At 52.7% G+C, this 15,500-nt stretch overlaps 1 protein-coding gene across 5 annotated transcripts in view; it reads right to left on the bottom strand.

Moving 5' to 3' along the window:
* Positions 1 to 15,500, bottom strand: part of SHANK3 (SH3 and multiple ankyrin repeat domains 3) — a 372,706-nt gene that overhangs the window by 238,995 nt on the left and 118,211 nt on the right. For all 5 annotated transcript variants that reach the window (XM_075506645.1, XM_075506615.1, XM_075506886.1 and 2 more), the window contains exon 11: positions 14,672 to 14,999. In XM_075506645.1, coding sequence (XP_075362760.1) covers positions 14,672 to 14,999 — 328 coding nt within the window. The remainder of the gene's footprint in view (positions 1 to 14,671; positions 15,000 to 15,500) is intronic.

The raw sequence follows: 15,500 nt of genomic DNA, 5'->3' as shown, positions 1-15,500 counted from the left end.
GTGCCTTTGGCAGTCTTACAGGGAGACTTCTGCACGCTGGTTATGAGCCACATAAACATTAAACCAAGACATAAAATTCTTAAAAGATCAGATATTTTGGGCTGAAGCCCAGCTTCATAACTGGGGCATCTCTTTACCACTCTCAGGTGCCTGGTCCCTCCTGTGAGCCTACCTGGCTGAACTTCCCACGGAGGCAGCAGAGGTGCCCTGAAGTATGGGTGCACAACGCCAGCGCCCGTGCCCAGCCCAGCAAGGCGGCCACGCATGCCCTGGAGTGGCAGGCAGTCCGGGGAAGCTGCAGCCTTATGTCCTGGAGGTATAGCCTAATGACCCTCCCAAAATAGCATGTCATCCAAGAGATCATACTGTTCAAACCAGGGCCAAACTCCTGCCAAACCGCGGCTGCTCTCTGGGCAGGCAGACAGGAATTGTAACGCCAAAATGAGCCTACAAAGGAGGAGGTGCTTAATCATTCTGGCCTTGCACTAGGGCACTTTTTTGGGAGAAGCAGGTAAAAACTGGGATTATGGACCGGCCTTCCAGATTTAGTGTGTATTTCAAAGTTGGCCATCTTTAGATAAAATTAAAAGCTGTCCTGGAGCCAAAATGTCCACTGAACTAGGTGCCATGAGCACCGCTCCCTCCTCTCCTTCTGGCCTCGTGCCCACCTGCATGGCGTGCAGGGTGCAGGTGGCTCGCACTGGGGTACGCGGTGTCGGGGTTATTGCAGTCCCTCCCGTGCTCAGGAAAACCCCTGGCACTGGCGTCTGTTTTCTGCTCCGAGACTTTGGAGATGCAGGCAATTGCACTGAAGGTGAGCACCACTCCTGCAGCATCAGATGAAGCGAAGCACGCTGGCAAGCACGCAGACACTTTATGAACTTTGGTACAGGCAGCTTAGCCAAGTTTAAGCACACTGGACCCATCTTCGCCTGCAGGAGCGCAAGTCACCTCCCCGCAGCTGGCCATGCTCTTACCGGACCAGAGCAGTGTTTGCTGGCAGACACCAGGGCTGGACGTCTCACGCTGCTGCACTGAGCTCCAGGAGGACTTGGCTCTGAGCCTGCTGAAAAGCTCTGAGGGGATGGGTGCTTTCCCAGAAAAGGGCCAGCACCTCGGGACTGCAGGGCCCACTGCTGGCACAGCCACAGGGCAAGGAACGACAGCCTCTGCCACGCACTGTCTACATAACTGAGGTAGTTTACGGCAAAACAACAGTATAACCCTAGAAATGGCAATTTGGATTCAGAACTGAAGTCCAGCCTGCACAATCACCAGTGGGAGGCAGGGTTAATTCATAAGGCAGAAGGTATAAAACCCCATAGTAGCAAGGCAGGAATAACCTGCCCCCACACGGGCAGTTTTCTACTCGGAGTTAGAAATTCCCACACCACCTGACAGGAGCAGTAATACCCCTGCCATAACTCCTGTGAGCAGCAGTCCTTGAGCCTTGGCCAGAAGCATTGCTCCTCTGCATCTCCCCAGGTGCTGGGCACGTGCTGCACCTGCACACGAGTTCCCCAGGTTCGTTACCTGATGGGCAGTAACGACTTCCTTTACAGCTCATCATTTCATTGCTTGGTCCCTGCTTCTTTTTGCTGTGAGTCAGCCCTGCAGCCAATGTCAGTTTTAAATACTCTGGGCTGGCAAAAACTGAAATCATCTACCGATTTCCCTGCACCACAGTATCCTTGTGCCTTGCCAGGGCACCCGGCTCTGCAGCATCTCCGGAGCAGAGCGCACTCCCCGCTGAGGAGTGCAGTCAGTATTGACCAGCCACCGCTCTGCCTGCCTGCTCATCTATCATCTATAAATAAATGTGTACCTGCTCACATTTACAGAAACAGCGACGCTGTGAGAAACACAAGTGAATCACTACAGGGAGGGCATTATTATGAACGGGTGCCTCCACCCTGCTCAGAACAGACTACCAGTTTTATGGCTCCTTCAAACCAACCGTTACATTAAATCACATCCTCCTTGTTTGATCCCATTCTTTCCAACATCTCTGCATACAAGAGAGCATCTCCAGGCCCCCACTAATTCACAGCATTCGTCTCTGCCTTCACCCCGCAGAGCTCTGTTCAACGCAGGTTGCCCAATAATGCTCACAATATTCAGACTAGACTGTGTCACTGATGGATACAAAGGCACTGGGACATCTTCGCTGCTACTCACTATGCTGTCTCTTACATTGCCAAACTGCCTGTTTAATTTCTGGCAGTACCTGCACAGCGGGCAAAGCCTCCCCTGAGGTGGCTGCAATGACGTCTCGGCTCCTGCCCAGCACTCACACAGGCACGACAGGCACTGGTTGCAGGTGGAGCACCGAGAAGCAGTGCTGAAATGGCACAGAGACGGTGCGAAGGGTGGTGAGCAACACAGCAGTTAAATACACAGAGACAGGCAGCAGGAGGCTGAAGGTGAAGGAGAGAAATTACCACAGCAGGGCCAAGGGACATCACCTACAGCTCCTCAGGGACAGGAGCAAAGCACAGCGATTCTGCTGTCTCCTATAACTCAAGGACTGGAGACAAGAGTATTAACTCACTCCCCAATGTGAAGCACTTGGAGATCACAGCTGGATGATGCTGGAGAGAAGGAAAAAACTGTTTTACTAACTTATTTGGCAAAAGCAGCTGGACGCACAGAGAACATGTAGATAGCCACAAGCTGAGAGTCATGATACATTATTATCCAGAAAATATATCGCTGGAACCAGCCCAGCACAGACCAGGGCACTGCATCAGAGAAGACAACCATGCTATCTGACCATCCACTGCAACGCAGTTTCCTTCCTGGCAAACCTTCACTCAGGACAGCATCGCCCACCTGCTTGATCCGCTTTGCATTGCTGTCTGCTCTCCAGGTCCCCAGCGAGGAGGTGCGGGCTGCTCACGCCTGCAGAGCCTTGCAAAGCTCATCCACACGCCGGGCACTGCCTTCGCTCCCAGCCCCCTGCTCTGAGCGACGCAGCCACTCGCATCCTGCCAGGAATGCACAGCAGTGCCAAAATTCACCTTGGGTCTTTTGAGGACGTTCCCTCCCTGAACCTGCACAGGGACAGAGGAATGCCCAAGTGCGCCCCATGGGCACGGGGAGAGGAGCAGGGGCTGTTCTGTTAACAGGACACACAAATGACAAGCGAGGGACGAGAAACTCATACTGAGATCCTGCAGCTGCAAGCAGGCACCCCTTAAAAAAAAAAAAAAAGGTTAAAAAATTAAAAGAGGAAAGAAAGAGCCCCAAGCAGAAATATTCTGTGGATTGAAAAGCTCATCTGGGAGAGCAACATCATAGCGATGGACTGGGAGCGGTGCACTGGGAAGGATGCCGGCAGTCCTCTGGCACAGCCAGGCCATCCGCGGGACTCACCTGCCCGTGGGCTGGCACAGGCAACTGGCACGGCCGCCCCTGCTCAGACCCTGCCGGGTACCCCCTGCCGAGGGGGGGCTGGACACCCCGGAGAGGCCCGCAGGGGCAAGCTGGTCCCGAGAAAACACCCTCCTCAGCAGCAAGCTGACGGTCAAACGGCAAGTGTAAATCACAGGCAGTAAATCTCAACAAGCATAGATCCCAATGAAGTACCAATGATGAGAAATGAAGCCACGGGAGTTGCATGGCACAGCTGGGTACGAAGGAAATCGCGTTTCCTTCTGGTAGCTTTAAACGTCACCTCCCAATCTCACTGACGCTTCCCTTCCTCTGGACAAACCCAGCTACCCCCCGGCCGCCCTGGCCCGTTGCTGCTCCGCTGGCAGACCCCTCCTCAGCAGCACTGCTGCCCGCCCCGAGGCACTGCTCGGGGCCTCTGCTCAGCTGGGGCGTCCAGGGCTGCACTCCAGCCAGGTAACAGCGTCCCACCGAGTGACAGAATAGCATCGTCACGTTATTGACATTATTTTCCATCTCACTTTATACATTCTGATGCTTTGTTCTGTATTTTAATGAGTGAGTCCTCATAAAAAAGCAGGGATTTTTCATGGCGGCGCTGACAAGGAAGCCTGTGGGACTGCAGTTAATTTAAAATCTAGCAAAATGTAGAAGCTGTCTGAACCTCCTCCTTGCAGTACACATTGCCTGTATTTATCAAAGGCCGTTGCCTGGCCTTTGAAGTCTCACAGTTTCCTCTAGTACAAACTAACTAAGCCAGGGACCAGCAATACAGAGACGCGGAGCGAGGGAGGCACAAAGACCAGCTCTGGAGGGTTTGCAGGGGCCCCAGAGCCCCAGGCTGTCCTGAATTAGGATTCTGGAAGACACGGAGAGCTGCTGCCTGGTCGCAGGCTGCCTGCTGCCTGCCACCCGGGGGGCAGGAGCTCTGCCTCCCACCGCTGCAGGGCAGGAGTCAGGAGCCAATGCCAAGAGCAGCCTCCAGCTCGGGTAAAAGTAAGGACTGGCACACCGCCCCGAAAGGCTGTCAGCCCGACTTAAACAACAGAGTGAGTTTTTGCTATATTGCTGTCACAGCAGTAGTCATTTTTAATGTGGACAATTTCTTTTCTCTTAGATAAAGTTCATGGCGTTGCTCTGCATCATACCCGTAAGTGCCTAGTTTCCATATTAACCTCACACGAGGGGAAACCTAATGGAAGCTGCCAAAACCCTTGAGCGTTAGCTCCGGTCAGTGGTCCGCTTTGCTTTACTCTCTCTCTCTGTTTTCCTACTCCCGTCTCCCATTTGGCCTTTGCTCCTCATCTTCATCATTCATTCTGCTGTTCCCAGCCCTGTACTGTCAAAAAGATCAAAACGCTATATGGGGGGAAAAACACTCTAAAGCGTTATTTGTACATCATTGTAACATTTATAATGTAAAGTTTTAATGTTTTGGACTAGTAAAATGGAAATCCCCCACTAAAAAAATCCCATTACAGTTTGAGCCCTTCTCCCCTCATGTAGCCACCACCTGCTAAACATAAATACATTGTGTAGTCCCTTTCACACTTGCCATCACAGTACTCTGCTCAGGGTGACATGGTTTCTCTTCCCAAACCCCGATTAGCCCTTCCAGCTCAGGGGGAGAGGGCAGTAAAGGAATTCTCCTTCCAGACACTCTCTGTCCTGCCTGTTGCACTGGGACCTCACCTTGGCTGAAGACGTCAGATCCCACCAGAGTCCACGCAACTTCCTCCTTTGGAAGACAGCTTCACTTTGCTCTTGGCGGCTCACGCTGTCTTCCCCAAACCCAGATTCCCACTCCCAGTGGTCGCTTTACTCTCAGGTAGTCTCCTAGACCAGCTATGCCTCCTTATTGATGATCTCCTCTTCCAAAGTTCCTGCTTCGTGCAGCTCTGCCTGGATCATGCCATCGCTTCCTGTATCGCCCTTACGGATGTTGTTACGGCTTTTGATTTTTCAGGCCTTTCTGATGAATTTCTGTTATCTTTTTGAAACTCCTCTTCTGAAGTTGGCACGGCAAGTGTTTTCAGTGCCTCTCCTTCCTCAAGATGCTGAGCCCAGTAAATCTGTTGTCATTCACCACCCCATGTTTTCTGAAAGGTGGCTATTCCTGTAACTCCGTGCACAGGCAGTGCCAGCGCGACGTGCAGATAAACGCAGCGCAGCCGCTCCTCCGATGCACTCTGGAGGGAACGGTCCCCGTGGGGATCGCTGATGGAGCGCGAGCCACTCCCCAGAGCTCCTGGCCTGGGACACACGACCGCAGGGCTCTCATCGTTAAGCTCTTCCCCACCAACGAGCCACCGCACCGCTGGGCTCTGGCAGCCCTCCCATTCCCGCACCCCCAGGCTTGGGGGTTGTCTCCACAGCAGCTCTGGATTGCATCAGCCATTCAAACTTCAACTCCTCAGACTCCGCCAAACCTTCCCAAATACTGCTCCAACCGTCTGGGACCTAATCTCATCTTCCACATGTCAGATCAGATTTAATGCTAGCCCGTCATGTCTCCTCACTCTACCAACATGCCAAGACCTTCCTCCACTGCCGGGCGCTCCAGTTCACCCAGAACAAAACAGCTCACCAGGAGGGTCCTGCAAACTGCCACACTCCAGAAATCCTGCAGTATAGTTTTCAGACACAAAAGGCAACGTTTTAACCAACAGAATACGTGAAAGCCTGTCCAAATGCTCTGCTATTTATTCAGGTGTTGAGTTGTATTTATTGTAGAGAGTGCTGTGTGCATCGCTCGCTCTCTTTGAACTGCTGCAGATTTTTGTATGTATTTGGTAAGAACGCCCCGGCCAAAAGCTGGGACTATCGTCACAAGGGGTGGCCCTTCAGTCCTGGAGGCCGGGCAGGCATCTGCACCCCAGCAGAGGAGAGCACGCTGCTGGGCACCTCCGCTCGTCTGATCTAGTCCCATTTTAATTTTGCCCAACTGAAACAAATATTCCTGAAGCTTTGCTGGTATCCCAGATTGACAGCATATATTCTTATGGGAACTTTGAGGCAAACAGAAAAAGCTATTACAGAGACAAACACGCCTGGCATGGAGGTAATCTCACTTGAATATTGCTCAGATTCCCTTTTGGTTTATCAAAACTTAAAAGGCATTTGTCCTAGTTACTTCAGGTGCCTTTTGGCGTGCATTGAGGGGAGCAGCACGTCTCAGAGACGTTTTGTGGTGCAGGCAGTTACTCGCATGTTTAAGGTGAGACTTGGTCCTGAGAGGACGTTCTGCCAAAGCAGGTTTCTCTCCTGCAGCGGACGGACGGTGGAAGGGAGCTGGCTCTGGGGTGTGTACAGGGGGCCCTGCTGGGAGCAGCTGGAGCAGCCGCCCTGCAAGGGCTGGCAAGGCAGGAGCCCGGGGTGAGGGCAGGGCACCGGCGCCGTGGACAGGGGTGTGGTCCCAGGGGACAAAGACGACAGGCCGGCAGGACGGTGATCCTGGGAACGCCAGGCAAGTCCTGGGCACAAGGCGGGTCCCAGAACCTGCCAGGCACAGGCACCCCATGGCATAGCCTGGGACCGGCGATGAGGTCCCCAGCCAAGGGGCTGCCCCCAGTGAGGCTTCCTGCACCCTCTTGGCTGGGCCCGATGCCAGAGCCTGACCCTGGCTGTGGCTGGGGCAGCTGCAGCCCTCAGCAAGGGGCAGGAGCACACCCAGTGGGGAGGGACGAGGCCCTTCCAGCTGCTTTACTTGACAAGTTTTTGGAGCCCACTTTTCTCTTTGAGATGGGAGGGATGGACCAGATGACCTCCAGCTGTCCTTTCCAACTTAAATTACTCCGCAAGTCTGTAACTCCTCTGCAAACACCCTGTATTTCCTGCACAAGGTCTCCAGGGGACTCTGTCTCCTCACAGCGCGTTTCTCCACAAAGCACTGTCCATCTAAGTGCTTACTCGTGGAGTTGTCTTGGACCATAGTGTCACACTAGGAGCAAGAGATCCCCTACCTACGCTCTTCACTATCCCATCCTAAAATAAAACATCATACCCAAAGTGCTGGGCACAGCCTGGCATTGCTGCCCTGCTCAGCGCTATCAGCTGAGCTGCAAACAGCACAGAAGGACTGTAAGCAGCCTGGTGACCCCAGGAGCATCCAGAGAAGTGGGTGGCCTGTGCATCACCCACCTTTGGGTTCCCCCCCACCACCCCAGGGATTTATTTTTGAGAAGCTGCTGTAGGGGGACTCGGGCTACAGCTGCGACGCAGAGGGGACTCAAATCAACAGCTGGTGCCAAGCTGAAAACCAAGGCTCAGAGGAGAGAATGAAACAAATTGGGGTAATTTCTTTTCAAATCCCTGATGCAGGTAGAACAAATCAAATGGATCTAACCCTTTCAAAAGCCAGGAAGGGAAAACAAATTGTCTAAGGCTTTTAATAAATAAATAAATAAACCACTGACTTCGTACTTAGGGCAAAGATCTCATTCACATTGCTGAGGAAAAAAAGGGCTTGGGAATAGTGAATCAGTTCATATTGTTAAAAGTAATAATACGAAAAAAGAGATTGGGACAAGGCATTTGTTTTATTAAACCCCCCAAGGAAAGGTCAAGAATATTAGAAATAAAGTCCCCAGGTTCTGGTTGATGCAATAACTGCAGTTTTAGCAATTTCAGAAGAAGGATGTTTGTTCAAGGTGGCAAAGTGCCAAGAATCTTCAGGGGAGGTGCTAGAAAAGGATGCTCTCTGTATTTACTTGCTGCTGAAGAGCAATGAGCTCAGTGCAGTTTTTATGGAGAATATCTGTCTGAACAGGACTCTACCAGCCAGCCACGCATCAGCAATTCACATTCCCTTTTGCAGAGATGCTCACGGATAGGCCCAAAGGAGGAGGTAAGGAGGAGGTATTTCAGAAAGCGGGGAGGATAATCCCTGGTTTCCTCAGCACATGTCCTGCTCTTTAGGCAGATGCCAGGGGCAGGCATCAGACAAGATACCGGGCTTGCCAGATATCTATTCCGATCCAGTGCAGTGTCTTCCGCTATGCCCCTCTGATGCTAGCTTATGGGACTTATGGGACAAGATTGCATTTATCCAGAGATCTACTGGGGAAGGATCACGACACTGACTGCCCAGCAAGCTCTTGGGCTATATTCATGACAATTTATTTTTATAGAGAAGGTGCAGAAAACAGCCATAGAAGCTCTTTTAGCGCTTTGATTCCAAGTGGCTGAAAATGTGAAGGCAGAGGTAATGTTGGCAGGAACAATCATGAAATGGTAAGTGTTCGGCACTTCTTGGAAGAAAGCAAGAAAGACCAGCAAAATATGAGCAATGCATTTTGAGGCCAAGCTCTCTATGGTCTTGAATACTGGAAGCAAGGCTTCATGAAAGGTCAGCCCCAGGTGGGACACATGGCCTCCAGAGGACCCTTTTAACCCAAGCTATTACATGATCCCCTGATGGGGAAGGCGAAAGAAAACGGACTTCAGGCCTATCCCAACATGGAGGATGCATAAGCAGTGAAGTAAGAAACCAGCTAAATCATAAAGACAATCATTGACTTCAAACACACTACATAAACTGGAAAACAGGAGTGATTGCTAGGGACAGATGTAAAGGAAAAGCACAAGCCAACAGAAGCAAACATCTGGACAGCACAAGCATGAGAGGAAATACCACCATGGCAAGAAGCAGGTATTCATTCTGTAAATACACTGACAGCAAGAAAAAGATCCCAGGAATTGCTGGTAATTGTGCTCCTTTGGCTAACTGCAGAGAGGGGAAGCTTTCAATGGATGAAATTAAAAAGACCAATGTGCTTAATACCTGTTTGTCTTTAAATCAGAGATCAACCATGAGATTTCAGAGGCAGAGAGTTAAGATCCTACCTGGAAACCAGAAGCAGGAATTAATTAAGAATATTTGGATGTGCCTGACTACACATGTGGTAGGAAGTTTAAGAACAGATTGAAGCAATCTAAGAACACCTAAGGTCACCTTTGAAGGCTCATGTTATATAGAGTGTGTCCAAAAGAGTAGAAAATAGCAAATGGCCAAAAAGGGTGAAAAAGAAAAGCTAAAGAAATACCGTCAGTTCACTTCTTGGAAAAAAACATTGGAACAAATAACAAGCCAAAGTGTTTGTGCTTGCCTAGAAGGAAGCAACGCGGTAGCAGTCAGAAGGGATTTGTCAAGGACAGACCGTGAGAGGAGCTGGCTGCCAAGCAGCAGCCGCACACCTTGGCCTTCGCTGGGCTCCTCACAGCCCCACAGCTGCCCTGAGACCACCTGACCGCAGGGCGGGAGAATGACCCTCCGATGCCTCCCTGTCAAAGGTGGAGATACCCGGGGGCTGACTGGGTCACCGTCTCCTTTAGCAATACGAACGACGGATTGGAGAAGATCCTGGCCAAATCTACAGGCAGTACAAAGGGGCTGCAAAATACTCCAAAGAACAGGATTAGGGTTTAAATAGATCCTGATAAACTGAAGGTACTAAATCTACACAGGAATCTTCAACTGCACAAGGATTCAGATAGGGAAACACTGGTTATGTAGTGGGTTTTGAGGGGGAAAAAACGTGGAGGCTATCACACGCTGAATGTGAGTCACACATCACACCATTTCATAAAACGCAATATGATGAGCTATCAAAACTACAGCCTGAAAAACATGCAACGCAGTTCTGCTGCCGCACTCCTCTGCTGCTGTGTGCCTGCTCCGGGCACTGCACTGCCGGGAAGGAGTGGGACAGCGGGAGCCTGGAGAGGAGCCACGGCAGGACCTCGGAGAAAACGGACCTTTGGGCAGGGCAAGGCAACGGGGGCTAACAGCCAACAGAAGGGACGACACTGAGGAAAACATGGCAAGCAGTCTTCAGCGCACGCAAGACTGCTGTGATGGGGAAGTGAGCGAGCTCTTCACCATACCTATGCAGAGTAAACGTGGCATAACAAGCTAGTGGGAGAAATTTCAGATCAGACATTAGAAAACTTCCTAGTGGTGAGGACAGAGGGAGGCAGGAGTGAGGAAAACACCAGGGCATGTCCGTCACCGGGGTTTCCCAAGAACAGGCAGGACGAGCACAGTTGGCGTTCTGTGGGTTAGACCCTTCCCAGTGGTCCTCCCTGGACCCCAACGATCCACAACACAAGTGGGGGGTTCAGAGGCAACTGCATTGGCAACAGCCTCCCCCAGGGCTCACTCCCAGGAGCAGGTTATTAGCACAAACACAGCCGACCACCAAAAGGCATTTGGGGACATGCCATGCACGGCTCATCCAAGCCACACTGGGGTGGATTAACCTTGGGCATCACCCAGGTCCTTTGCTCCACACTCCTTACAGCCCTGCCCATCCCACTCGAGAGAGGCTCCTGGCCACAGTCCATCCCTTGCCACGGGGATGGTCGGCCCTGGGCTCGCACCCACCACCCCTGCTCCAGGGTCAGACCTGTGCTTCCACACTCAGACCTGTGCTCCCACGCTCAGCCTCCCCCAGCCAGCCAGAACCGCCGCTCAGCCTCCGTGGAGGCTGAAGAGCCGCAGACCACGGGAGGACTCAGCCACCAGAACCACTGCCGTGGCTGAAGTCGTGAGAGTAACATGGACAAATGACTGCTCCTGCTGTTAGTACAGCTGAATGCCAGCGCTGAGGCTACCGCCGGCCAGCCCACAGGCATGCAAAGTGCTTCTGCGCATCATTTCTGGAAAAAACGAAATGCTAATGCTAAACTAGTTTTCATTTAAATCCTCTTTGCCATCCTGAATATATTTGCAAAACAATCAGAATTTTGCTGGGAGTTTTCGCCCTCAGAATAAAGAATTTTGGGGCAACATTGCAGACACTAAATTTTCTCGATATTTACTCTAATAAAAATCTGACCCAGAATCAATTTTTCTGCAAGATTTTTCAAGGAAGATGTGAGAGGACTCCGCACGTTTATGGATGCCTTGTCACTTACCACAAAGCGAAGGCTTTGTTGTTTGAAAATAAAACATCCCTGGGAACTGAGTATTCAGATGAGATAGGGATCACTGCACGGCTCTTCCCCAGCCCCGGAGTAAATAAAAGCTCTGTCAACACACAAACGCACTGGGAACCGACCGGGAGAGCGATAAGGCCAAACAACAAGTGAAAGAAATACTGGGTCAAACAGAATACCACTATTAATTAGCTGCTCTAAGCACTTGTTAGCAAACAGCTTCGCTTCATGCTGAACAGCAACGGTGCGTGCATACATCTGTGTAATTTAAAAGAATATCAGCCTGTGCGACTTGGAGAGCGGCACCCACTCTGCATCCCTGGCCATCACGGGGCAGCAGCGATGCGGGGGCAGCCGTGGGAAGGGCCAGCGGAGTTGACACCCTCCCCAGGCACCACTGGGACCCCCGCGGCCAGGAGAGGGGGGCGGCAGGCAGGAGGCCCTCTGGCCCCTCTCTGCTCCTCCAGGAGTTTCCAGCCGCTCACGCCCACGCAGCAGTGCTCTCCAACGGGCACCGCGTGGTGACAGCCAGCCCTACACCAGAACGTCCCTTTTGCGCTGCCCTGCTCACAGCCCGGGGCAGCCAACCCCTGCCCACCACACAACTGACGGGATGGGACACAGGACAGCGGCTATTGTGCTCAAACCCCGCAACCCCGTTGCTTTTCCTCCCCTCCGACTTACTGCCTCTGTTTTTCTCCCATCACTAAGACCACCTTTGTACGATCCTGACAGCTCTGAACTTGCCAGCACGTACCAGCCATTGAACGTGCAGGTTGCATGCACGTGACTTTCACTTGCCCCAAACTCGGTGTAATGAATTTCGTAATCCTCCTATCCCTGCAAAAATATACAAATATTTGAAAATAATGGAGTAAAATGCACTTTTATATGCATTTTATAAAATGCATATGGCTAGGAATAATTAAGTCATCTCCAGCAATCCTTTAAAAGTTTGCACAAGCAGGAGACAGAAGAAAATGGGGCAAACACACTCTAAGCAGCGCTTGGCAGCAGGATAAAGAGGCAGCTGCCTTCCTCTGCCCTTTCCGGGCACTCGCTGAGCTGCGACGGAAGGCATGGCGAGCAGCCTTCCCACAGGCTTCAGCCCAGAGCCGGTCAGCCCAGGCGCAAACACTCAGCAGGTACTTCGGAGGTCTCTGCACCAAGTCGAAGAGGAGCCCCAAGCCTGCAGCAGCATCCCACCCCTCCCACGCTCGGCAGGGAGCAAACGGGCCGACGTGGGGCCAGCAGACGGGGCGGCAGCTACCCAGGCCAGAGCTGGCGGCACAGCACACCAGCTGCTGGCCACCGGCTCTTCCAGTGGCACTAGAGACCTGCTTTTGCAAGCCCCCCTCATGCTGCTGCCCACGGCAGACCCCAAATCCCCTGGCACCTCCATGCCCAGCCGTGCTCCCGCTCTCCCCCCGCCAGGAACTGCCTGGCTGGGTAAAGCTCGACTCTTCCTCAGCTGCCCTTCTCTGGCCTTGCCATCAGGTGCTCCTGGTAATTTTGGGAATACTTCCAAAAGCTATTGATTATAAAAGCCCACAGTATATTTTTTTACCCACACCAACCTCCTAATGCTTTTATAATCATACTGTGCTTCTGGCTTCAGCAAGTCCCAAGGCAGTGAATTCCTGAGCTAACTGCAGGGTGGAGAAAAACCACTGTTTCGTACTGCTTTTGAGTGTGCTTGCCATTAATTTCATTGCACGCTCCTTTCTCCTTGTGCCATGAAACAGGCAGAGGTTCCCTATTTCCCTCTGATAAGCCATTCAGTATTTTCAATATTTTTAACATATTTCCTCCTATTCATCTCGTTTCTAAGGTAACAATCCTGCTCTTCTAAGTCTCTCTTCAAAGCAGAGATTTTTTTTTTTCTCATTCCTGATCATTTTCACTGCATCTCCGAAACCCTTTAACTCACACTGTTCGTGCTGACTGGTAGTGCCCAGCCTGGCATGCAGCACTCTGAGGTGCCATCATTGATTTTGACCAAGGCATTAGACTGTTTTCCATATTATCATCCATCACACTGTTAGGTCATCTAATATCGCTGCATTTTGTACTGAAGTTGCACATTGAGCAGAGGCCTCCATTGAGCTGTTTAGAAAACATCCTGCAGCTTTTCCTGAGTTAAACTATTAATTAAGAATCCTAGTAGGTACCTGAGTGGTTCAATTTTTTCCCCTCTAGTAGCTATTTTACATTTATTTTCATTATTTTTTATTCACTGACATGTTTCTTTTTCCCCAGATTCTTTAGATTGCCTCAAAGGGCCTCAGAGCTGTTTCTGCTATGGAGTTAATGTAAATACCTGCCATCTGCAGATTGGTTCTTCAATGTTCAAATCCTTTTCTCGGTCATTAGTGAATACAGCTATAACCCAGACCCGGTACCCACTCTTCAAACTCCTGCTCTGGCCTCACGCATCAGAGTTTCTCGTTACCCTTTCTGAGCGGACGCTGCTTTACGTCAGCCATGGCTGTGGTCGCTCTCGCCTCTCCACTAACAGAGGGCTTCCGAAAGCAAAGCCTGACCCCAGTGGTCACCAAAGGGACCCTCGGCCACGAAGGCTCTCCAGCAGCACTTCTGCTGTCTGAGGGGAGCAGCAGCCATCCTCCTGGATCAGAATGGCTGCCCATGCCGGGTTTCCAGCTGAAGGCAAGCACCAGCGGTGGTGAGGAGTGTCAGAGCCCATGTTCGCATTGCACATGGCCAGGGAGTGACAGGGAGCGGCGGGAGAACGCAAGGTCCATGTTGCTCCCACGCCTCTGAGCCACAGAAACTACGCAAAGCACAAGGAAGGCCTCCCTATGCCGCTCAGTGGGTCGAGCGAGGGTGTCCATCAGCTGCTCCCGGGCCCCGGTGGGTTCAGCAGAGCAACGCCACCACCTGGGTCCATAGGTGGAATACCGATAACCGCGATAACCACAGGTTGGTTGGGACGCATTAGGTGTTGGCTTATCTGCAATGTGCCACCTCAAAGTATTAGTTTTCAAGATACATTCATTGTCATAGCAACGACAAGCGCAACGCGGTATTGATGTACTTACCATTTTTCTGAGACGCAAGATTAGACTGAGGGCTGGGGAGAGGATTGAGGAAAAAACCCCTCGGTGCTTGCTCCGGGCCCCAGGCAACCCTGCTCCCTGTGGCGCACAGACAAGGAGACACAGGGCCGCATCGGGCTCCACCGGCCTTCCCGCTCCCCACCTGCCGCCCGCGGTCCCGCCGGTGCCTGGCCCTCTGTGGGCACAGGGGCTCCAGTGGGTGCCAAGGCATGCGCCGGCCATGGCACGCGGCAGCCTCGCTCTGCCTCCCCCCGGCCCCTTACCTGGCCTTGCCGCGGCTGCTCCTCCGGAGCGTGGGCAGGTCGACCTCCTTCTCCTCCTGCACCCGCTGCAAGGACGGGGAGCGGCTGTGGGCACTGCGGGCGCTGCCGGAGCTTGCCAGGCTGCCGTCCCCCGCCGCTGCCTCCTGCATCTGGGCCAGCAGCTGCGGGGGCAGGCTGCGGAGCGAGGGCACCGGCGAGTAGGATGCCCGGCTCTCCGCCTTCAGGTTGTTGTCGCTGGCCGAGCGCTGCAGCATGCGCGGGGAGGAGAGGCCACCAGCGCCGAGGATCCGTCTCCGCTTCGTGTAGCTGGGAGTTTCTCTGAAAGGCACTGCAAAAGAACCAGGGAAAGCAGCATTAGCTACGGGGCGCACAGCGCAAATCCGGCATCGGCCAGCCATGCTAGGGCTGGAAGACAGCGGCAAAGCAGGAGAGCTGGGAAAGCATGCGGAGCTGGGCCGAGAAGGCAGGAACGGCCAGGGCAGAGGAGGACACAGCTCCGCCTGCTTCCAGCTCCTCTCCCTGCACCACCCTGGGGAAACTGCCCTGGGAGCACAGGGGGCAGGCGAGCCTGACCGTGGCGCACCGGCGTGGGGAGGATTTGGAGGTGGCATCTCAGGAAGCATCAAGGAGCGCTGCCAGAGGGGGAGGCAGCGCCAGCAAGGGCATCCGGGGAGGGTGCGCAGGGCCACCAGCAGGACCCCTGCCAGCCCATCTCCAGCTGCCACCCCAGTTCAGAGGTGGTGACACGTGCACAGGATATTGACACTGGCAGCAACCCAGCCACCACTTACTCTTCTGTTTCAGAGGCAGGGAAGGCCTAAATCTATAG

Source organism: Mycteria americana, chromosome 1, assembly GCF_035582795.1.
Source record: "Mycteria americana isolate JAX WOST 10 ecotype Jacksonville Zoo and Gardens chromosome 1, USCA_MyAme_1.0, whole genome shotgun sequence".
NCBI classification, from domain to species: Eukaryota; Metazoa; Chordata; class Aves; order Ciconiiformes; family Ciconiidae; genus Mycteria; species Mycteria americana.
The sequence above is the reverse complement of the archived record's forward strand: the minus strand, read 5'-3'. Positions and strand labels throughout refer to the sequence as shown.